Raw genomic sequence first — 26,359 nt, 5'->3', positions numbered from 1 at the left:
CACTTTCACTAGAGAATGTGAGAAAATAATGGATGGAAATAAAGTAACAAGAATATCTCACTACATTCGGCGGCGGGTAATTTTCATGAAAGATAATGGAATGAATAATTTCCAAATACGCAAATCCATAAACAAACTAAATGTTGACCGACTTTCTATTTTGTATTGCTTATAGGAGTTATGAAATTGATCACTGTTCGTTATCTTCACCTTGCATTAAACAATTTTGCAATGCTGGCAATAAGTAACCCATATCTAACCAATCATTTACAAATTAAAAATACGTTTACATGTACGTGGAAAGCAGTTTTTGCTAGTTTGATATAAACGATAAGTGAATAAATCATTTAAGCGATTTTAAACACATGTTTGTCAATAACCCAGTCAAGAAATAAATATAGTGATGCTACATAATTTTCAGTACCCAAGATACACTTCACATGTATAAAAATATTATATAAATAAATACTAATATCAACAACAAAAATGTCTGACAGAACATGGACGTAAATTGATTTTACGTTGTGAAATTGTGGCTACCAGACATATAAACTCTGTATGTATCTTTTTTCACTCGTATTCATAAACTATTATTTTGTTATAAATGCGTGAAAAAAAGGTAACAAACGTATTTGGAATAGGTGCCATTTTCCTGTATAATGTATTGTTTTTCTCTTTAATTACATTGTAAGTCATTTATCTTCGATTTCGACTACCGTAATGATGCGCTCCAGGGATTATCGACAATGTTTATTGATAATCTCACTGTCGGCTTAGCTCTTCCCACTAGTTATTTTAACCAAGTCTACTGGGACTGCTTTTCGGTTTGTTTACTGGGACTGTTGTGGGACTGCTGCATGGTTGCCCTGGGTCTGCTAAGCAGGCCTAGAGCAGTCCCAAAAATCAGTCCCCGGGACTGCTATGGGACTGCTTTCTCTCAGGTTTGGTCTGGTTGGTACTGTACTTGGAGAGAATTAACTGGATGTTGGTCCTAACCAATTGACTATCAAGCTCATCTCTTTAAAAGGGGACACATGGATTTCCTTTATAATGCTCTTGAAGCTTGTTTTCCATACAGTGAATGTTTCCGGACTGTCATTCAACATTATGAAAAACTTATACGGTACCAATTTTGATGCATCAGATGAATCTTGTAAGTAACAAATCCTTCTGAAGTAAAATTGAACAAGTCATCTTTCTGGTTTCACATTTCTGAAGATATTGTGCAAATGAAGGTGCCACAAGATTCAATGTGTATTGCTGGAATTGATTTAGTATCGTTTGAGTGTTCAGGGTTTCTCTTCGTAACGTGGGGAGCACAGAACTATTTCAAAATGGTTCCTATTTATTTGAAATATTTTCAGTGTTAATTGCATAGTTTTCATTGAATTTCTCGCTGAAGATTTCGCTTTTCACAAAAAAAGTTAATTTGCTGCATGATCTTACATAGAATTGTTCAGACAAATAAATTGATAAACTCCTTTCGTCAATCTGGGATCTCGGGATAATGAATGAATATATGAGCTTGATAAACTACTATCCGACAACCTTTGTGAATGTTATTCTGCAGCATCTATTTTCAAGGCCTTTAAATGGTTCAACACGGACTTAACTACGAAGTCTTTACGTTCAAAGGTCTGTTTACATTCCTCCAATGCTTCAAAATCAGAGTATGGTTTGAGGGAATATGCATAGTTTTTGCAAACAGTTGTGTATTTGGAATGCATGTTTTATAGATCATCTCCTATTCTACGTAGGTTTCAAATACCACTTGTTTTCTGATTCCACTTCTGCTTCATACTTAGATATTTTATTGAAAGTAGATATTAACGGCAAACTAACAACTCAACTTTATGACAAACGGGATGATTTCAGCTTCTCCCTTTATGTATAGCAATATTCCATTATCACCTGCATATGGTGTTTTATGGTAATATCTACACACTTGGGTCCTCAGTCCTCAATACAGGAGTATATCTGCCACTGATTTACTTTCAGCCCTTTCGTCCTCGTTGTCAACGGGCGATGTTTAGAATGGGTGTAACTATTCTCTCTGTTATTTCTCGATGAACACAGCTGTGTTTCTGTAAATATAAAACAAAACAAGACACCCAGGAAATATACAAAGGCGAAAATAGTAAGGGGTAAAATAACTCTGTGAATATCTTTTAAAGTTCTGCGCAAACACAATTGTAAGTTTACAGTAAAATATTAAAGCTGACTGTATGGTTAATCCACGTATCATAGTTAAAGCAAAATGAATTTATATATCATAGTCTGTATAATACATCCCTGTGTCATAGTAGTGCATAATCAATCCCACTTTCACTATGTTGTATAATGAATCTCAGTATCATAGTGTTGTATAGTGAATCCCAGTATCATAGTGTTGTATAGTTATCCCAGTATCATAGTGTTGTATAGTGAATCCCAGTATCATAGTGTTGTATAGTGAATCCCAGTATCATAGTGTTGTATAGTGAATCTCAGTGTCATAGTGTTGTGTAATGAATCCCAGTTTCACTATGTTGTATAATGAATCCCAGTATCATAGTGTTGTATAACGAATCCGAGTATCATAGTGTTGTAGAGTGAATCTCACTGTCAAAGTGTTGTATAGTGAATCTCAATATCATAATGTTGTATAATGAATCCCAGTATCATAGTGTTGTATAGTGAATCTCAGTATCATAGTGTTGTATAATGAATCCCAGTATCATAGTGTTGTATAGTGAATCTCAGTGTCATAGTGTTGTATAATGAATCCCAGTTTCACTATGTTGTATAATGAATCCCAGTATCATAGTGTTGTATAACGAATCCGAGTATCATAGTGTTGTAGAGTGAATCTCACTGTCAAAGTGTTGTATAGTGAATCTCAATATCATAATGTTGTATAATGAATCCCAGTATCATAGTGTTGTATAGTGAATCTCAGTATCATAGTGTTGTATAATGAATCCCAGTATCATAGTGTTGTATAGTAATCTCAATATCATAGTGTTGTATAGTGAATCCAAGTATTATAGTGTTGTAAACTGAATCCCAGTATCATAATGTTGTATAGTGAATCCCAGTATCATAGTGTTGTATAACGAATCCCAGTATCATAGTGTTGTATAGTGAATCCCAGTATCATAGTGTTGTTAAAGAATCCCAGTATCATAATCTTGTATAATCATTATTTGCATCAAAGCGTTGTATATTGAACCCGAGTATCATAGAGTTGCAAAGTGAATTCCAGTTTCATAGTGCTTGGTGATAAATCCCAGTATCATTGTGTTATACTGTGAATCCTGGTATCCTAGGTTTTGTCTATATAATTAATCCCAGCATCGATTCCAAAACAGAGAGATCCTTAGGTAGCTGTAGTCAAGTAGTAGTTACATGTACCTCATGAGTCGCAAAATAATGGAAGATTAGGAAGATTATTGAGCGGTTGTTTTTCGTGAAGAACCAAAATTATGTAATATGTACACCGCCCAGCATGCAACTCACCTTCTAATTCAAAGTTCCTTCATTGAACGATGCATAGACCAAAATGGTGTGGCAATTCACCAAACTCTTTACGAGTACAAACTTTTGAATAGGATGTTAAAAACTTGATCTAACGCTAACGATAAAGTTAATGTAATAATTGATACACGCTCTGCTTAGAATCATATGTGTTATTTGCTAACTATTACTTATTTTTAGAAAACGTTGCAATGGCCAGCTCCCATTTTGCGTCTACACCGGAGACAACAAATTTACTCAGAGCATTTCTGCTTCTGCTAGGTCCCTGCACTAAACAATTCCGAGACGTATTACGTAGACGCATACCACATTCAATATTCTCACAAGTCATTTCACAGGAGGAGAATAAGAATGCACTTCTCCGTCTGACTACAGTACAGCGAGATCTTATTGTACCTACACACGGTAGTTACAGTGGTACCTACGATGATATGGATATCCCCTTGATCTATACGCTGCTTAGAAACGTATGTAGCATACAACCACACAGCAAGGGCTGGGGAAAAGACCCAGACTCCACAGACAGATCTCTCTCTGCCAACATTGAGAGGATCCGAATAGCCAGGAACAAATGCGCTCATTATCCAAGTGACTCTCTCTCTAATTCGGAATTTAACTCACTTTGGTCAGAAGTGAGATCTGCAGTTGTGGACTTAGACTCCTTTCTCAATAACGGGAATCAGTATGAAAAAGAAGTTGATTTACAGAAACAGAAATCAATACACCCGGAACTTGATTATTGTTTGAAGGAGGAGCTACGAAAACAGGCAGAACAAATTCGTGAAAACAGAGAGGAGATGCAACGAGTAAATGGTGAGTGTAAAAAGTACTCATTCGACCACAATAAATCACGTCATTGTCTTTTACTTCATGAACCATTATGTGTAAAATAGATAAACATTTATTCTGCTGTACAGAAAATCGGAGGTGAAGTTATGACACATTGAAGGTTTTGATTCAATTGTAACTACGAATCGTTTCATTCTTTAGTTCATTTAACTCATCTAGTCCACATGCAACTAGCTATAACAAGTTTCATCCCTATTTATTTTATATTCCTAACATTACTAAGGGGATTGATTCCAGTTCCAGTTCATTATTTTTACGTGTTCATCTATTGTTTCATGGATATCTCGGAAACTTGCCTGGGTCATTGGGTATCTATACTCAAATGAGTGAGAGTTCAATTCTTGGATGTTTCAAAGTAGCTCTCATGTTTTGTTTCTTTTCTCATTGCCTGAAAAAATAATTGTTTCCCTTTTCAGACACAGTGGACATGATTAAAGACAAACTTCAAGAACATGAATGGAAAATTGAAAAAATGGAAGAAATTCAACAAAAAGAAATGAAAGTTGAAGGTAAGATCCTGAGTTGGTAGATACTTGATTAATTTCATTCATGAAAGGTGGGGTAACAAACAGTGATCGATCTCATCGTACCTATAAGTAATACAAGATAGAGAGTTAGGCAAACACTGGACCTGGATAAAAAAGGTTTGATCAGGTGCCTAGTAAACACCCCCTGTTGACCGGTCACACCCGCTGTGAGCCCTATATCTTGAACAGCATTTACCAAATTATATGATTGTTATAACTATCTAGTTTGCCAATACAACATATCTTTGGGTCAAATGCTGTCTGAAGTGTTTGATACCGATTGTTAGGCCGTACTTGGCACACTGAGTTTAACTAGGGAGAAATTCGTTTACTTGATCAAGATATAGGGCTCACGGCGAGTGTGACCGGTCGGCAGGTAATGCTTACTCTTCCAAGGCACCTGATCCCATCTCAGGTGTGTCCAGGGGTCCGTATTATCCCAACTCTCTATTTTGTAATGCTTGTAGGAGTTATGAGATTGATCACTGTTCCAGGGCGTCAAGTGAATTTTGGCCCCAAAATATAGAACATAACTCAGAAATATAGCACCTTTTTCTCAAAAATATAGGAATATATAGGAGAAGAAGAACAAAGAACTTCTGGACTTTAAAGCCTCCTCCTCCACTCACTGCACTCTCATTTTATTTACAAGTCAACAGGAATTACAACTTTCATTGTTTCAATAAAATATTGTTAATTAACAAAGTGACACATTTGGCAAGCTAACATCTTACGACTGTAATCTGTGTTAATTTGAATTTACTACAGTTAGCCAGCGTTCCCGAAACTTTGTTTTATCCTAGGCATTTTCCCACTACGTCTTGTTAAAACTCAACCTGAAACAAAACACTTGTTAGAACATGATTTAGGGTTCCCGCAAGGAAGAAAAATAAATCCAGCAGGTAAAGCTGGGCTGGGCAGGTTCACTACATCCAGGCTGTCCAGCAAAAATAACGGCTAATTTTAGGGCCTAAAATAGGAAAATTTAGGGCTAAAATTAGGAATTTCTTAGTCATAGACATACTTAAAAAAATTTGACAATAAAGACACTCACAAAACATTTTCCCCATGCAGGAATGATTAGCTATATAACTTTAATGGTAAGATCTTTATCACAAAGTCACAAACAATAAGCAGCTTGACACATGGATTCACTGATCAAATTTACTTTGAATGCATTTTCAAAATTGATAGAATAGAAATATATTTTTTGAAAAATAGGAATTGGCAGGGTAAGAGTTTTCATGTTCTTCTCATTACAACAGCCCCACAATATAATAAAATCTGTATTTGGTTCTTAAAAAGAGGAAAGTTCACGAAACATGATTTACATCAATAATGGGTTTCTTCTTGTGTCTTTTTGGATACAGTTTGCATTTTGTTCTGTGAGTATTTATCACAGTCAATGAATTGTTTCTAGCACATGCCTTATCATTTATTGGTTAAAATACACGGTTAGTATGAATGTAGCAAAAATACTTAAAATGAATTATCGGAAAATCGCCGAGGAAAACGGACTATATGCATATTCATAAATACTTGTATGCGGAGTTGATCAAGTATTTCGATCATATTTCGAGCTACGTTTTTGGGTGTATCCATGCGCTATATTTTGTAAAGCTCTGTTCAAAAACAGATGTAAGACTTCGTGAAAGAAATGTAAAAGATTAACAGAATATAGAAAGTGTGACTTATTTTACAGTTACCAAGATAGGCTTTTTATATTACAGAAAAGAGCAACAGGGATCGTTTTACATATTAAAGTGCCTCATTCAGTGCCAACTTCTTTTAGGCTAGCAAATTTGAGGTCGTTGTATTTGTCTGACTATCTTATATATCGACAAATTATTCTTGTGTTTTAAGATTTACATCACATGACCCCAGAGTATTTGAATTTTTAATGAGCTAAACGCATGAAATACTAGACAGAGCTCTAATAATTCTATTTAGGTTACAAGAGCCGAAACAGAATATTTTAGATCTTTTATAATTTCAGCAGCAATTTTATGGAACTTATTAACAGATTTATTAGAAATTGTACAACAATGATATTTTTTAAATCAACCTCTCTCAAACATTATTTTGATTCTCAATAATACTCATGTGTTTATGGTCTTTATCTTATCTTATCTGTATGCAAGATAACTGTGATGTTTTCATGTTTGTGATGGATGTTGTCTATAAGTATATATGTTAAAAACAGGATCACATTGTAAACTAGTTTGTATAAACAATTGTGAAATCCTGTATAAATCAAGGGCATTATTAATGTTTTAATGTGTGACCGTTGAGACCAGCCAATACCCTTGACATCTTGCAATGCATCCGGAATTATAACGCGGCTGAACAGTGCATTGTAACGTCATCGTTAGCTGCCGATTGTTTTCTCTCTTTCAAACCAAGAAATTATCCACAGCAAAACTTACGAAGGTATGGGAAAGCTTGTCTGGAATTTAAAATTATTGATGATGCTATCGAAACAATTTTATTTGTTTTATCTACGGGGTTGTCAATGAAGTATGCCGCAGTGATGGTGACATTTTTCCGGAAGCATTATGGATAGGCCCCATCATTTTTCAGCTGATGAAGAGTAAATCACGTGACTCAATTGTGTAATCATTGAAGCGAGCTTCGCTACACTATTATTCAGTTTGATTATAAGAAAGAAGTGTAGATACTTTAACCAATCAGATATTTGTTTCAAAATCCGTCTTTCGTGCACCTATAACATGATTTTGTTATCGGTATTGAATGTATAAGTGCACTGAAGCCGAGATTATCACACTGCAGACATAACACCCTTCAATGTGTGCGTCGCATTTGCTGTCTGACGTGTTCCATACCAATCGCTAGACCGTTCTTGGCACACTGATTTTGACTAAGGATTAGTCCGTTTACCTGATCAAGATATAGGACTTGTGGTCGGTGTGACCAGTCGACAGGGGATTCTTATTCCTCCTAGACACCTGATCCCGACGCTGGTCTATCCAAGCATCTATTTATGTCCAATTCCTAATTCTGTATTCCTTATAGGAGCTATGAAATTGATCGCTATTCATTTTCACCTTTTCCATGTCTTCAGAGTCACATAAACCTGACGATAAAGAAGACAGTGTCCCTGACCAAGGTAACCATGTGTATTTGTATTTGCATCAATATTAAAGTATTTTATGACGTCACATTCATGGTCAGAATCATTCTTGTATTCATTCATTATCTCCCTCGTGCATAGCTCTTATCCTTGGACGAATTTGGCTCCACTTTTTTGGCACGCTGTTTTTGGCTATATTTAACTCCAAAACTTCATAGTTATTTTGGATTTCAAACATTTCGGTTGAGCATCACTGAAGAGACATTATATGTCGAAATGCGCATCTGGTGCATCAAAATTGGTACCGTATACGTTTTACATGTACTACAATCTCATGAGTGTATATATGATATCTATGCAATATGCAAACGTCATAATATTTTTCTGACATGTCGGCCACTTTTGCTTCATACTTAGATATTTTATTGAAAGTAGATATTCACGGCAAGCTCATCCAACTTTATGACAAACAGGATGATTTCAGTTTCTCCATCGTCAACTTCTCATATTGATATTCGATGTAGCAATATTTCATTATCACCTGCATGAGGTGTTTATATCTCTCAACTGATTCAATACACAAGCGTTTGTTCTATTTATGATCAGCTTTCAAATCGAGGCAAGCTACTGACAAAGTTGATGGTGCAGGGTTTTTAACAGAGAGTCTCCTTTATAAACAGCATTTTGCGTACATATATTTATTTTTGATTTCATTTTCTTGTATTTTTTCTCATATAGAATTTATAATTTATTTGCTAAGATAGAAAGAAAATAAGTATGTTATTTATGTTGTTTAATCAATATGAAATTAACTACTAGTATATATCTAGTGATGATGATAACTGTAGATGTTATTTACTGATGACTTTGTCAACTGATTACCGTCTTGGAAGACGGTATACAGAGTTGAAGTGTTTTATAGTCTTCGGACTTTGCACTTCCTCTCTTTTTTCTTTGGTAGAAAGTGCATGAAGTGAAAATTTTCAATTATTTCATTGGTTGAAATGCTCTTCAAGGCAAGGGAGATAATCTTCTGTTGTTCTAATTTTCGTACGACTTAACAATTTTTCAAGATTTTCAATCTTAAAAATATTGACAAAACGAACAAAAGAAAAATGCAATTCATGAAATTGACACAATACTTTTTTTAAAAGCAACCAATACAAAGCATTTCTATGGTAACTTCATTTACAGCAATGTTTCATTTTTGCATACAAACAGAAAAACTCGCCTTTTTTCGTTTTGATTGCTTGTGTTTTGGGAATTGTCTATTCGGTAGGGCTAGTCCCTACAAAACAGTTTTAATGATACCTTAAGCTAAGAATTACATAAGAATAAATAAGGCTTGACTTCAAAATGAGGATCACTGGTGTTTTTTTTAAAGCATGCAAAACAATAATCCATCCACCTGTTATTACAATTTAGGTAAACGAGTCTAACTTATGCATTTTCAGGGACTTTCAGAAGTATAGTTAATTATGTGTGATTGTTTCATATTTTTCTTACATATCATAGAGTGACGTTTTTTCATGATTTAAATTAGAGACACAATGGTATTTATGTCTGTGAAGTAACGTTGAATCACAAGAATTTTTATTCAATTTAACTTAGAATTTTGATGAATTCACTCTTGATTGCTGATATTAGCCTCGTACAAGTTTTTTAAACTGCTGTTTAATTTTGGACAATTACAATTAAAATACTGACATGTCATATTACGTTTTATGGCATATTATTAAAATATGTTGCAAGTAGACATTTAAAATAATTTTGATTATCAATGATTACAATGCAACCATTTTTGTTTGTATTATCAGCGGCATTTGAAATATTTGCTAACGAAGGAGTAGGACAGTAACATTTCATATGCTGAAGACAAAGTAATCTAAGTAATAAATGTTAAATTTCTTTGTATGATAGTGATAAAGATTTTTCTCAAGTACAGGTCTCTACAGGAACAGTTACATTTAGATTATGTTGTAAGTTTTTCATGCACAAATTTAAAAAATTATTGCTGTCTAATCTTAGACAATTACAATATTCACTTGTCGTTTTAGTTTATATGTCATATTATTAAAATAAGTTGCAAGTAGACATTTAGAATAATTTTAATTGACAATCAGTGATTCATATGCAACCATTTTTGTTTGTATTATCAGTGGCATTTGAGAACTTTGCTAATCTTCAGAAGGAATAGGATAGTAACATTTCATTACATATTATGTTGCTTAAAATTACCCCTACTGTAAGTTTAGACTGTCTGTATCAGGTAAACTTAAAGTTGTTTTGGGTTTTTTTCAACACATCTGTTCTAAAACTATCCTATTCCTTCAGAATATTTTTTTTCCTTACAATTGCTCAAATTTGAATAACAATTATTAATCTTTTCCATCAAACTCTATGTATTTTATGATATAATTTTTGGCAAAACTATTACAATATTCTCAGGTCTTTATCCTGGTTAATTTATAAAGCAGTTGTACTGTACAATATGCAAGAATAATTTTTATGCAAATTTGAGCAATTTAAATCTTTTTAGTTTGTTTTGTTTCATAACTTTGTAAAAAAATAAATATTTTGATATACACACTGAAAATATCAGTTTCATTTGATATAGAGGCTTTAATCAGTGCTAATACAGGGAACAGTGATTTTGATTTCCAGTACATATACCCTTCATAAATACAAACTTTTACAATGGGAGTCAGGACACAGCTTTGTAGGCATGATGTCCGTGAGATTATTTATTTTAGCTCAATTCAATAATGAAGACAAGGGACATAATTCAACTTCGCTCTATAGAGTTGCTGCTAAAGACGGCAAGCTTTTTTAAAAAGCTTTACTTGTTACGTTATCATTCTCATCGTCAACTTCCAATATTTATGTAGCAACATATTCCATTATCGCCTGCATCTTTTTTCTCTCAATTGATTCGTTACGTGAGAACTTGTTTTTAATATAATCAATTATTGATCAATTTTTAATCCAGGCAGGCCACTGACAAACAAGTTGATTTTATAGGGTTTAACAGTCTTGTTTACAATCAGCATGTCGTACATTCTATTATAGTCCTCTCCCAAGATCAGGGTCAAAAGTGTTAACACTTCTCTGGCAATTGAAAGAGTTTTGACGTAGCGATTTTCAAAATCATATAACAGGGATGCTATTTGATCAAATAGAGTGAAACATCCCAGGTTGATAAAATGAATGATTTGAAATCCCATAATGAGTTGCATTTTATTTTTCAAAAGATATACTTCGGTTTTAGACACATTTAATATCCCAGTAAATGGGTCGAATGAATATGAGCTACCGTACCTATACTGGATTCCTAAACTACATAAAACCCCTTGCAAACAAAGATGCATTGCAGGATCCAGTCAGTTTTAGACATATTTGATATCCCAGTCAATAGGTCGGATGAATAAGAGTTACTGTAGATATACTAGATTCCTAAACTTCATAAAAAGGCTTACAAACAAACAAAAAAAACATTGTTGGAGCCAGTAAGTGTTCTTCCAAACCCCTATATTTTCCTCCTCAAAAAATATCAACAGCTGTGAAGGAGAAACTTCAAACATACTGTGCAACTACATATGCCCGAAGTAGTTTAAATCAAATGTGGATTCTTAAAAATTCTGAAGAACTTTTAGTAACCTTGAATTCGTAAACTTTTATCAAATCAACAACATCAAAACGCATGACTTTTCAACACTTTACACGACCATTCCTCGCGATAAATTAAAGACTAGACTTTTTGACACAGACAGTTGCTTCTTCAATAAAATTGGAAAACGGAAATATTCATATGTAGTGATCCACCATCCAAAAATTACTTTGTTAAACACCACTCTGATTCCACGCATAAGTACTCTGAAGTTGAAACAAAAATATGCTAGAGTTTCTCATTGGCAATATCTTCGTGGTCGTTGATGATCAAGTCTTTCAACAAGTTTGTTGGAATTCATATGGGCACGAATCGTGCTCCTTTGTTAGCTGACCTGTTTCTATATTCATATGAAGTAAAATTTATTCAAAAACTTCGACCTCAGAAGAAAAAATATCTTGCTGTTGCCTTCAATTCTACATTTAAATATATCGACGACGATTTGTCTATTAACAATAATAACTTCCATCCATATGTTGATTCGATATATCCCTCTGGGCTCTAAATAAAACACACCACAGAGTCGTCCACTTCTGATTCATACGTAGATATTTTATTGAAAGTAGACATTAACGACAAACTGACAATTCAACTGTATGACAAACGGGATGATTTCATCTTTTCCATCGTCAACTTCCCATATTCATGTAGCAATATTCCATTATCACCTGCATATGGTGTTTATATCTCTCAACTGATTCGATACGCAAGCGCTTGTTTTGCGTATGGTCAGTTTTTAAATCGAGGCAAGGTACTGACAAACAAGTTCTTTAAAAATTAGAGGGACGGATCTACGTAACGAAAGAGAGTATCATCACCATTTCTTCACAGTGGTTTGAATAGACCATTGATACCCTACCCCAAAAATATTAGTTCCCTGGATAGGGGTCTTCATTGATTCCAAACTTGATGTTTATTTACAAATAATGATTCATGCTGTAAACATTTGGAGGGCCGGATCTCTTTCACTAGAAAGAATACCATCACCATCATTTCACAGTGGCGGGAGTAGACCACTAAACCCCGTTCACTGTCATTCGGAACACCAAAGTCAAAGGATCGGTTTTCATAGCAAGGCAAAATGGAGTTGGGGTGAATTTGTACATAAGAGTGAAAGTAAACTTTCTTATTATATCAGAAATTTGATTTATAAAGTACAAATATCGGGATTATCAACTGCGAAAATTCAAGGAAAACCTCAGATCACTCATGAATATTAAAGGATAGAAAGATCATTGTTATTATCATTGCAAAACACAAGCATTGTTTGGTTAAAAAGTGGGAGAAGCTCTGCATGAGAGTAAAATACAAGAACCTTCAGTTAATATTTTAACTGTTATACATGTACATGTAGCGAAGAACGAACAGCGAGCGCTGGTACGTGTACGAAAAAGAGTCAGTTTCAGTTAATATACACCTCGCCCCACCTGAATTATCATTTTATCATTTTCAAGTTTGAGCAAACGCACAATTTATTATATTTCATTTGTTCTCACTTGACAAGAATTCCATATATGTTTATTATTTTTCTTATCCCCCCTCTTACTTAAAAAGGGTATGCTACACTGTACATTTCAATGCATATTTGTGCCTAAATGTTAGATTGATTTGATAAGTATGTCTGATTATTTTAGGCCTATATTTATTGGAGACATTGTCAATAAATGCATTTACTCCTTTCCCCAAATTTGAAAATTTTGAATCGTATGTCTCTAATATAAAGAGAAAACAGTTTTCGTACATTTCTTCCCTACATATGATAAATGTACAGTTCAGTAAAATAAACAGTTTTATCCGCATCAAAAATATACAAATATTGTACAATCTAAATGTAAATTCATGATCACACTATTTATTTGGTACATACGTACATTAATTCTGGGACTATTTCCTTAGATCGATATATTATACATATGTTTGCAGTAATGTGAATTACACAAAATTTACGTGGGAATAAACCTTATATTATCCAGAAGCGTTGAGGTATCAACGCGAGGTACCTGTTATACCAGTGGAGGTTGTTTAATGCATTTATCTTGACTCTTTTCGAGGATGTGTTTTTAATTGCATGTAATCCAAACGACCGCGCTCGTAAATTATGAAGTCACGCATATGTACACCTGTACATTCTTGCCGTTAATTACTAAACTATCTTTATTTCACATGCATCGTATATACTGTTGTATTAAGAAATCAAATACTATACATCTTAAGTCGAAATATATAATTACATGTAGTATACCGAGATGAAGCACCAATATTCATGATTTTTGTAAACATAAAGAATTCTAAATATTAAACAAATATATATTTCTATAAACATCTTCTATTGAGAAACTCAACGGAATTGAGCAAAAGGCATATCCTGTGTAGGTTCTCTCCCAAATAATTGCTACGTGCATTGATGTGGAATTTACGATCATGTTCATGAGATCTATATACATCTAGTACTTGCACGAAAATGAACAGATATATTCATACATATACATGTATCCTCTACCTGATTATAAAGTAAATACAATCCAAGGGGAAAATCCGAAATATACCGAATGAGTAGGCCATTCTGCGTTCACCGTGGCCTCACCGTTCACTCTGTGTTCACTGTGCGCTCACCGTTCACCAAATTGCGTTCACCTTTCGCTCTGCCTGCGTTCACCGTGCGGTCACCGTTCGCTCTGCGTTCGTTCACCTTTCGCTCTGTGTGCGATCGCCCTTCGCTCATCGTGCGTTTACCGTTCAAGTGATAAAGTAGAGTGTTTCTGTAATATCATAGCCCCAACACTTCAGTCCCCGGGGTAGGGGTCTTTGATGATTTCTAGCCCGATGTTTATTCACTAAGTGTAATGCGTTATGTTTAAAAAGTAGAGGGACGGATCTCCCTAACCAGAGAGAGTACCAACACCATTTCTTCACAGTGGTGGGAGTAGTCTACTAATACCATACCCCCAAAATTTCAGTCCCCAAGAGAGGTGTCTTCGATGGTCGCGAACTTGATGTTTATTTACAAATACATGTAGTGATTCATTATGTAAAAACTTGGAGGGGCGAATCTCTGTCAATTGAAAGAATACCATAACCATCATTTCACATTGGTGGGAGGAGAGCACCAATACCTTACCCCTAACATTTCAGTGATTCCGAGCCCGATGTTTATTCAGTAAGTGTAATGTGTTATGTTTACAAATTAAAGGGCCGTATCTCCCTCCCTAGAAAGAGTACCATCACCATTTCTTCACAGTGGTGCGAGTGGACTACTAATACCCTACCCCCGAAAATTCAGTCCCGGGGATAGGGGTTCTTGACGAATCCGAGCCCTAATTTTATTCACTAAGTGTAATGCGTTATTTAAAAAGTTGGAGGAGCGGATCTCCGTAACTAGACAGAGAACCAACACCATTTCTTCACAGTGGTGAAAGTAGACCACTCATACCAAGCCCACAAAATTTCAGTCCCCGACGTACGTTTCTTCGATGATACTGCACCCGATGTTTTTTCACTAAGTGTGAATCATTATGTATCAGAATTTCAAGGGACGGATCTCCGTAACTAGAGAGAGTACCATCACCACCTCTTCACAGTGGTGTGATTAGACCACTTATTCCCTAGCCTCACAATTTCAGTCCCCGGGAGAGGGTTTTTTATTATTACGACTCCGATAATTATTCACCAAGTGTAATATATTACAGTGTATGTTTGAAAACCAGAGAGCCTGATCTCTGTTACTAGAGAGAGTACCATCACCATTTCTTCACAGTGGTGGGAGTAGACCACTAATACCCCACCCCAAACAAATCATTCCCGGGGTATGGGTCTTCGATTATTCCTTATCCGATGTTTATTACCTAAGTGTAATGCGTTATGTATAAAATTTAGAGGGGCTGATATCCGTAACTAGAAAGGTTGTCATCACCATCTTTCCAAAGTGGTGGGAGTAGACCACTAATATGCTACCAAAAAAATCAGTCCCTGGGTAGGGGTCTTTAAGTAATGCGAGTCCAATGTTTATTCACTAAGTGTAATGTATTGTGTATAAAAATTAGAGGTTCAGATATGCGTAACTAGAAAGAGTATCATCATCATTTCTTCACAGTGGTGGGAGTGAACTACTAATACCTTGCCCCGACATTTCAGTCCTCGGGGTATGAGGTCATCGATTATTACGAGCCCGATGTTTATTCACTAAGTGTGATTCATTATGTATAAATTTTTGAAGGGGCGGATCTAGAGAGAGTACCATCACCATCTCATCTCAGTGATGTGATCAGACTACTAATACATTATCTCAAAAATTGCAGTCCCCGAGGGAGGGTTTCCCAATGATTTCGAACCCGATGTCTATTCCTTAAGTGAGATTCATTATGTATAGTAATTCCAATGGAGAGAGTATCATCACAATAACTTCACAGTTGTGGGAGTAGACCATTAATACCCTAACCCCTAAAATTTAGTACCCGGGGTAGGGATTTTCTATGATTCCGAGCCCAATGTTTATTTACTTAGTGTAATCCGCTATGTATGAAAACTGGAGAGGGATAACCGTATCTAGAAAGAGTACCATGACCATTTCCTCAGAGTGGTGCGAGTAGACCACTAATACCTTACCCCCGAAATTTCAGTCCGAGGGGTAGGTGTGGGTGTATTTGATGATTGCGAGCCCGATGTTTATTGACGAAGTGTAATGCGTTATGTTTAAAAAATAGAAGAACAGATCTCCATAAATAGAGAGAGTACCATCACCATTTCTTCCCAGTGGTGGAAGTAGACTACTAATACCCTACCCCAAAAATTTAAGTCATCGGGGTAGGATGTCCGATGATTCCGAACCCGATGTTTATTCACCAAGTGTAATGCGTTATTAAAAAAGTGAGAGGACATATCTCCGTAGCTAGAGAGATAACCATCACCATTTCTTCACAGTGGTGGGAGTAGAACACTAATACCATACTGCCGAAGTTTCAGTCCCCGTGGCAGGTGTTTTCGATGATGCTGCACCCGATGTTTTTTCACTAAGTTGATTTATTATGTATAAAAATTTGAAGGGGTCAGTCTCTGTAGCCATCTCTTCACAGTGATGGAACTAGACCACAAATACCCTACCCCCAAAATTTTAGTCCGTAGCGTAGGCGACTTCGTCGATTCCGAGCCCGATGTTTATTCACTTAGTGTAATGCGTTATGCTTAAAAACTAGAAGGAGGATCTCCGTAACTAGAGAGAGTACCATCACTATTTCTTCACAGTGGTTGGAGAAGACCACTTATACCTCACCCTGAACGTTTTAATCTCCGGGGTTTGGGTCTTAGATGATTCCTTATCCGATGTTTATTAACTAAGTGTAATGCGTTATGTATAAACGTTAGAGGTTCGGATACGCGTAACTAGAAAGAGCATCATCAACATCTTTTAACAGTGTTGGAAGTAGACAACTAGTACCCTACCCCTTAAATTCAGTGCCCGGGGTAGGGGATTTTCGATAATTCCGAGCCCGAGGTTTATTCACTAAGTGTAATGCATTATGCATCATGAAAATTGGAGGGACGGATCACCATAACTAGAGAGTGTACCATTGTCATCTCTTTACAGTAGTGGGATGTTAATCAAGTGTAATGTGTTATGTATAAAAATTAGAAGGGCAGATCTTTGTAACTAAAAACGTACCCTCACAATTTCGTCACAGTGGTGGGAGTAGACCATTTATACCTTACCCCAAAGATTTCAGTCCCCAGGGTATGGGTCTTCGATCATTCCTTACCTGATGTTTATTAACTAAGTGTAATGCGTTTGTATAAAAATTAGAGGATCTCCGTAACTAGAAAGTATACCACCACCATCTCTTCACAGTGGTGGTAATATACCACTAATACCCTATTCCTAAATTGTGGGTTTTCGATGATTCTGAGCGCGATGTTTCTTCATTTAGTGTAATAATAAAAATTGGAGCAGTGGATCACCGTATCTAGAAAAAGTAGCATCACCATTTCATCACAGTGGCAGGAGTAGACCACTAATACCCTGCCCCCGAAATTTCAGTCCTAGGGGTAGGTGTATTTGATGATTGCGAGCCCGATGTTTATTCACTAAGTGTAATGCGTTATGTTTAAAAATTAGAGTGACAGATCTCCGTAACTAGAGAGATTACCATCATCATTTCTTCACAATGGTGAGAGTGGACTACTAATGCCTTATCCCAACATATCCCTGGGGTAGGGGTATTCAATTATTACGAACCCGATGTTTATTCACTAAGTGTGATTCATTTTGTATAAAATTTTGAAGGGGCGGATCTCCGTAACGAGTGAACGTACCATCACCATCTCCTCTCAGTGGTGGGAGCGGACAACAAATACACTACCCACGAAAATGTCAGTCCCCGTGGTAGGGTTTTTCAATCATTATGAACCCGATGTCTATTCATTAAGTGTGATTCATTATGTATAGAAATTTGAAGAGCGGATCTCTAAAACTGAAGGGAGTACCATCACCATCTCATCACAGTTGTGGGAGTAGACCACTAATACCCTACACCCTAAATTTCAATCCCCGGGGTAGGCATATTCGATGATGCTGCACCCGATGTTTATTCAGAAAGTGTGAATCATAACATGTATGCATAAAAATGTGAAGGTGTTGATCTCCGTAATTAGAAAGAATACCATCACAATCTCATCACAGTGGTGGGATAAGACAACTTATACCCCACCCCCAAAATTTCAGTCCCCGGGATAGGGGACTTTGTCGATTCCGATTCCGATGTTTAACTAAGTATAATGTGTTATGTTTAAAATCTAGAAGGGCGGATCTCGGCAACTGGAGAGAGTACCATCACCATTTCTTCACCGTAGTGGGAAAAGACCACGTATACCCTATCCCGAAGGTTTCAATTCCCGGGGTATGGGTCTTCGATGATTCCGAGCCCGATGTTTAATAACCAAGTGTAATGCGTTATGTACGACAATTATAAAGGCGGATCTCCATAACTAGAAAGAGTACCATCACCATCTTTTCACTGTGGTCGGAGTAGACAAATAATACTCTATCCCCTTAACTCCGTCCCCAGAGTGGGGTTTTTCGATTATTCCGAACCCGATGTTTATTAACTAAGTGTAATGCGTTATGTATAAAAATTAAACGGGCGGATCTCTGTAACTAGAAAAAGTACGATATCCTTATCTTCACAGTGGTGCGAGTGGACTACTAATACCTTACCCTCTAAAATGTTGTCCTTCTTTTAGGGGTTTTGTATGAATCCGAGCCCGATGTCTATTCGATTAGTGTAATGCGTTATGCATAAAATTTGGAGGGGCAGATCTTCGTATCTAGAAAGAGTATCATCACCATTTCTTCAAATTGGTGGAAGTAGACCACTAATACCCTGACCCTGAAATTTCAATCCCCGGGGTACGGGTCTTTGATGATTTTAATCCAGATGTTTATTAACCAAGGGTAATGTGCTATGTTTAAAAACGAGAAGGGCGGATCTCCATATATAACTAGAGAGAGAGTACTATTACCATTTCTTTGCAGTTGTGGGAGTAGACCACTTATACCCTACCCCGAAGATTTAAGTCCCCGGGGAATGGGTCTTCGAGGATTCCTTACCTGATGTTTATTCACTTATTGTAATGTGTTATGCATAAAAATTGGAGGGACGGATTTCCGTATCTAGAAAGAGTACCATCACCATTTCTTCACAGTGGTGCAAGTGGACCATTAATACCTTACCCCCGAAATTTCAGTTCCCGGGATAGGGGTCTTTAATGATTCAAAACCCGATGTTTATTCACCAAGTGTAATAAGTTATTTAAAAATGGGAGGAGTAGATCTATGTAGCTAGAGAGAGAACCATCACCATTTATTCACAGTGGTGGGAGTAAACCACTAATACCCCCTCCCGAAATTTCGATCCTCGGGGTAGGTGTTTTCGATGATTCCGTACCCGATGTTTATTCACTAAATGTGATTCATTATGTATAAAAATTTGAAATCATCATCTCTTCATAGTGGTGGGATTAGACCATTAATACCCTACCCTCCAAATGTCAGTCTCCGGGGTAAGAGTTTTCGATGATTCCGAGTCCGATGTTTATTCATGTGTAATGCTTTATTTTTTAAAAACTAGAGGGGTGGATCTCCGTAATTAGAGAGAGCACCATTACCATTTCTTCACAGTGGTTGATGTAGACCAATTTTACCCTACCCCGAAGATTTCAGTACCCGGGGAAGGGGTCTTCAATGATTCCTTATAGACTATGGGCCAACAACACATTGCCTCCCCCTCTAGGGATTTTTCTACACTGTGATATTTTGAAAGTGTATAAAATGAAGGTAAATGAAGGTTATTTGACAAATTTATGTTTGTTCGTTTTCATGATATGGCCATTTGAAATTATGAATTTTTTGCAAATTTAATATGGCCATTACCGTTTTCCATACCGCATCAAAGACGACAGATTGAAAACACAAACAATGGGCTAAGGGCTTCCCAGAGAGAACATCAGTGGTAAATACATATAATAAATTAAAGACAGTGTAATGTGGACAGCGTTACATATTTTTAAATGTCTGCAAAATGCATTTTTATAGATACATTTCATTCATGTTTTATGAAATTATACAGGAATTCTCAAAACAACATGTACCTATTATAGCATGCTTAATACTAAATACGCATTATGACACAAGGTTCACATCTAGATACTATAATCCATTTACCTTTTCTTTATATAATAAACACAATATTGAGTCAGTAGATATATAACTTTCAACATAAAAATCACTGTCCACATTTGCATCATTCTCTACCCAGAGTTTCGTGCGCTCCTCGCACTACACCTCTGTCAACGGCTTTTTACAGAAATCTTGTAAAAGTTTCTTTGATCCAACATTTATGTTTTGAACTAAATATTTAGTCTTATTATGATATCTTTTTGGAGCAATCAAATTGATGCTTACTGTAAATTGTTTAAAATCGCCGTTTTCTGATCATAAATTTGGAACTACTTCGTAATATGCGTATGAATGTAGGATATACACGTGGTGGAGATTTAAATGTAAACATGGAATCAAAAGTAAGAAAGGCTGTAAAAATACGATAAAACTTGTAAAATAAGAGACAAACAGCTAAACGGTAAATATGCACTTATTAAAGTGTCAGTTGGCTATGAAAAGAGCCTGATGTATCACCTGTTGTCTGAACTTTTAAAGGGAAAGGAAACCGAGAATGAATGTTTATATCATGTGATTATATTGTCACGTGATTCCAAGCATTGACAGAGGTGTATGTGAAGCTTGCGTAACGCGCCCTCTGGTGAGAGAATGCATTTGCATGTCTCCTCGCGACATATTTGATGTATGGAAGCCCATTAATCTATATAATCAATAAAAAGAAAGTACATGGGTTACTTTTGAGTATCCATGCAAAATTTGTGGAAACCCTGATAAATAATGGCTCGACTATTGAGAATCGGACATATTGCAAATAATGAACTATTCTATTAATTAATTAGTTTAATGAATTATTTTCCATAATATACAGCAAAATAGATAAATATATTGTCATACGTAAATTTGAACAACTTTTCAATTTTCAGATAACTTTTAAATATGTCCCAAAGAAAAAAAAATCTTTAAATCTTATACCAGGAAACTTTAAATCTGTTTCAAGCTCCTATCAACATCAAGAATAAAGATGTATCCTATATTATCCTATACTATGGAGAAAATGTAGAGGATAATGACAAAATCTTTCACGGAGCAGTTTTCCAATGATTAGAAGACAGGGCCCCACGAATAATAAAGACATATACTATTTACTAGCTAGAAGCTTTAAATGGTGCCGTGCCTTTAATGGCTTTTATTGATGTTGTTACCAATATTTTACAAATATTTGTTACTAGAAGTAAAATTTGAGCTTTGAGGAAGTTGTACCGAGTCAAGTGAGCTGTAAAAGACGTCCACTCAACCTGTGCTTAATATTGATACTTTTCCCCACCCAAAAGTGTCTGTTCTGTAATAAAGAAACTCAAGTACAGGGGGAAAACACAACCTGGTATACTGTGTGACAAAAGCAGTAGAAGAAGCCATTAAAAAACTTGCAAAGAATAAAAGTGACAATACATGTAAATTGGTTGTATATTGTTTAACGTCCAGCTCGAAATTTGTTTATTTGTATGGAGACGTTGCCATTGCTGGTGAAGGGCTGCAAAACTCAGGCATATGCTCGGCGCTTACGGTCTTTTAGCAGGGAGGGATCTTTATCGTGACACACCTGCTGGGACCTTGGTTTTTGCAGTCTTCTCCGAAAGACCGTCCCATTAAGTCGCCTCTTACAACAAGCAAGGGATACTGATGACCTATTTTAATCCGGATCTCCACAGAAAAACAATATGTAAAGTTCGATATATTGATTTGATTGCTAAAGGGGCGATGATTTATCCAACCTGCACTAAGCAAATGACAGAAACAACTCAGAAACTAACGACTATATAATTCTTAGGTCAGAGAAAGGAATTTGATTTTATCCGTATATATGGAGATGAATATCGTGCAAAATTACGTGGTTGAGAGTATGACAATGCTCAGAGAGAGATACCCGTCATTTACCCCGACTCACATAACAGTGATTACAAATCTTGAAACCTGAAATCAAAAACAGAAAGAAAATTTGGTACCAAAATTGAATTTTGGAAAACTTCAAAACTTGCATATTCTGCATGTATTGTTACTGGACAAGTAATCGAGTCTACATTTACGTCAGCCCTTTCAGCCAAACGACAAGTCAAAGAATCTGCTATGATAATCAAATGGCAAAATTGTGACTGCCACAAAAGTGCCAATAACCTACCATGACCACCTCTCCATCATCTCTGAATACATGGCTGTGTATAGAATTTATTATTTTTTTTTGGCATTTATCTCTAAAGTTGTATCAGACAATCCATTTTTTTTTCAAGGGCAAAAAGGCTTGTCAAACCATACTCTCAGAACACATGTGCCTCAGCTATGACTAGCAAATGGATATATTACCTAAGCATCTCACGTTTGAAATGACTATGCGCCATATGACAAGTGTACCGAGTTAATTACACTATTATATATCTTAGGTCACTGTAGACGCTACTCACAGACGCTTGAAAGGAGCTTGAAACTGTTATTTACAATGCGATTACAAATTCTGGATTAATACTGCCTGCAAGTATATCTCTTAAAAATATTTCAGTAATTCATAAATACAGTTCGCCTTAATGCCAAACAACTTGATATAATTGTAATGGGTTACGTTCTTTAAAGCAAAATAGCAAAATACACGTTTGCAAATGTCCATATTGTGTTTGTAAGATTCTCGAAGTTTTCCATTCTTTAACAATACATTAATGACAAATTTCATGTTTTTGCTCCAAAACTTGAAAACGACTCTATGCATTATTGTCAAACAATATGATTTACAACTAAAGGGTTACATACTTTCAGAAAATAATTGTTTTCAAAGGCCTATGATATATATATATGATCTGAAGAAGTTTTCCTTTTTTCTGCGATTTTTAAAGGGAAAAAAAATCATGTTAAAGAGTTTAGACCCAGAATTAGTAAATGACCTCATATATCTATTTGAAACATCTTGTCAATCAAAGGTTACTTAAGTTCAAATAACACGTGTTTACAAATGTCAATGACATCTAAATTGGATCTGAAGAGTTTTTCCAGTTTTCGGCTATTATTTTTTACAAATTTTAGGTTTTTGCCCCTAAAATGGAAAATGTCTCCATGCAAACAATCTGATTTATAGTTTAAGAGAGTCACATACTTTCCGAAAATAATTGTTCTCAAAGGTCCATATTATCTCTATAGGATCTGAAGAAGTTTTCCATTTTTCGACGATGTTTATAGAAAAAATCATGTTTTAGCCCCAAACCTTGTAAATGCCGTACATATTTATGTCAGATAACTTGATATATAATCAAAAAGTTGCATACCTTTACAATTTACTTGTTTGCAAATGTCAATGACATCTATATCGGATTTGAAGAGTGTTTTTTTTTTCAGTTTTCAGCTATTATTTTTACAAATTTTAGGGCTTTGCCCCAAAACTGGAAAGGGTCTCCATGCAAAGAATCTGATTTATAGTAAAAGGGTTCCATACTTTCAGAAAATCATTGGTATCAAACGTCCCTATTATCTATATAGGATCTGAAGAAGTTTTCCATTTTTCGGTGATTTTTAAAGAAAAATTCATGTTTTAGCCCCCAAACGTCGTAAATCACCCCACAACTTGATATATAATCAAAGGGTTACATGTTTTCACAAAATATTTGTTTACAAATGTCAATGACATATAAATCGAATCAAAAGGGTTTTTCCAGTTTTCAGCTATTATTTTTACAAATTTCATTATTTTTGCCCCAAAACTCGTAAACGACCTCACGTAGAAATGTCAAGCAACGTGATTTATAATCAAGAGATTATGTATTTTAAAAAAAAAATACTTGTTTGCAGAAATCCTTAAGGGGTTTCCCATTACCTTTACTAGCCCATGGTCTATCACATGTACCCGAGATTTATTATTAACTAGATCTAAGTGTAATACGCTATGTATAAAAATTAGAGGGACAGATATCCGTAACTAGAAAGAGTACCATCACCATCTTTCCAAAGTGGAGGGAGTAGACAATCATTACCATACCCCCTAAAATTCAGTCTCCAGGGTAGGGTTTTTCGATAATTCCGAGCCCGATGTTTATTCGCTTAGTAATATGATTACGGTGTGACCGTTGGGGCGAGCGCAGCATATCTGAATACCTTTTCAAAAAAATTATATTGAAAACAATACGTAGGATTACTGTCTTGCTCTTCTCGCCAATGTAGGAACCAGTTTAGCGGGAAATGCAACGAGCGTGTTGTGACGTAGCCTGGTAGTTGTGACGTGACTGTTTACATTTCTTTAGACAATATTTTAAAAAGAAAAAGAAAGGGGGAAGAATATGATTGTCATCCTTTCCCTTCAAATAAGAAAGGTTTGTAATACTTCAAAGATTTTTTTTTATTATTATTTTACGAATCGAACCATCCGCCATTTTGTACGAGGGACTTCTGGGATTGGCGTCAAAAAAAATTCTTGTTAGAGGTTGAGATTTAGCTCGGATTATTTCCCGCGCTCTAGTCATTAGAGCTCGCAGTACGAGCCAGCGCTCCGCGCTGGCTCGTTGCGCTCGCTATAATGCGGTATGCATAAATATTGGAGGGACGGATATCCGTAACTAGAGAGGGTACCATTATCATTTCCTATCAGTGGTGGTAGTAGACCACTAATACGCTACAGTCCCCGGGATAGGGGTTTTCGATTATTACGAGTCCGATGTTTATTCACCGAGTGTGATTCATTATGTATAAAAAAAAAAATTAAAGGGGTCGATCTCCGTAACTAGAGAGAGGACCATCACCATCCCTTGACAGTGGTGGAAGTAGTCCATTGATACTCCACCCCAAAACTTTCAGTACCCGGGGTAGGGGTTTTCGATTATTTCGTGCCCAATATGTATTCACTAATTGTAATGCGTTATACATTAAAATCAGAGGGGCGGATCTCCATAACTAGAGAGAGTACAATCACCATTTCTTCGCATTGGTGGGAGTAGACCACTATTACCCTACCCCCGAAATTTCAATACCTAGAGTAGAAGTCTTCCGTTATTCCTACCCAAGTGTTTATTCACTAAGTGTGATTCATGTATAAAATTTTAAAGGGGCGGATCTCCGTAACTAGAGAGAGTACTAACACCACCTCTTCACAGTGGTGGAAGTAAACCACTAATACCTTAACCCCAAAATTTCAGTTTCCGGGGTAGGGGTTTTCGATGATTTCGAGCCCGATTTTTATTCACTAAGTGTAATGCGTTATGTATAAAAATTAGAGGGGCAGATCTCCGTAACATTGCATTCGAAATATTTATATATAAAGAACATAAATAGCAATACATATTTCGAATGCACTGTGTATCATGTGCGATCCTCTTAAATGTACGTTAAATAACTGTATCCCATTTCCATTCTCAATAACCGTGTAGCGTGTGACAGCGTGGTGATAATTCCATCGTCATCGAAAGCAAGGTTTTAGACTTGCCTAGATGGTCGAACGGTCTAGCGTGCTGGTTACAGGTTGCTAAGAGATTTGGTTCCGCAGGTCGTGAGTTCAACCCCGGGTAGGGGCAGAAGTGGATATCCTAATAAAGTGAAATTTTCTGTGCTTTATATCAAATATTTCTTCACTTAGGACAGTTATGTTCATTTAAGAGTGCATTGCCATTGATGTGCATGTCAAAATATATATATATATATATATATATATATACATGTATATATATATATATATATATATATATATATATATATATATAATGTAAAAAAAAAAATGAATGAAGAAGTCGGTACAGTTTTTAATTAATTTAAAAGAATAAAATCCAGAATGGTCACATAATAATCAACGATGAGTTTCTCTTAGTACTTTCACCTTATGGCTCTTTGAACAGGCAGTTTGTCTTGAATGTTTGGTTGGTTGGGGCCACAAAAGGGACTAAGGTTTTACATGCAAATATATATAGAAAGTTTTCATATATGGGCCAAGTTGATTCAGGTGAGCGATGTGACCTCTTGTTTAAATGCAAAAATGTATATGTATTGCCGTTGCTCTTATGATTTGTTTGTTAGTTTGTTGATTT

At 35.8% G+C, this 26,359-nt stretch overlaps 1 protein-coding gene across 3 annotated transcripts in view; it reads left to right on the top strand.

Annotated features, from left to right (window-relative positions):
• The window catches only part of LOC125656883 (uncharacterized), a 91,161-nt gene that overhangs the window by 18,332 nt on the left and 46,470 nt on the right, over nt 1–26,359 (top strand). For all 3 annotated transcript variants that reach the window (XM_056144019.1, XM_056144018.1, XM_056144017.1), the window contains exons 5-7: nt 3,697–4,329; nt 4,782–4,874; nt 7,975–8,019. In XM_056144019.1, the coding sequence (XP_055999994.1) occupies nt 3,708–4,329; nt 4,782–4,874; nt 7,975–8,019 (760 nt within the window). In that variant the 5' untranslated portion in view covers nt 3,697–3,707. The remainder of the gene's footprint in view (nt 1–3,696; nt 4,330–4,781; nt 4,875–7,974; nt 8,020–26,359) is intronic.

Source organism: Ostrea edulis, chromosome 7 (genome assembly GCF_947568905.1).
Source record: "Ostrea edulis chromosome 7, xbOstEdul1.1, whole genome shotgun sequence".
In the NCBI taxonomy this organism is placed as follows: domain Eukaryota; kingdom Metazoa; phylum Mollusca; class Bivalvia; order Ostreida; family Ostreidae; genus Ostrea; species Ostrea edulis.
Note: the sequence above shows the minus strand (reverse complement) of the source record. Positions and strands in the feature narration are given on the sequence as shown.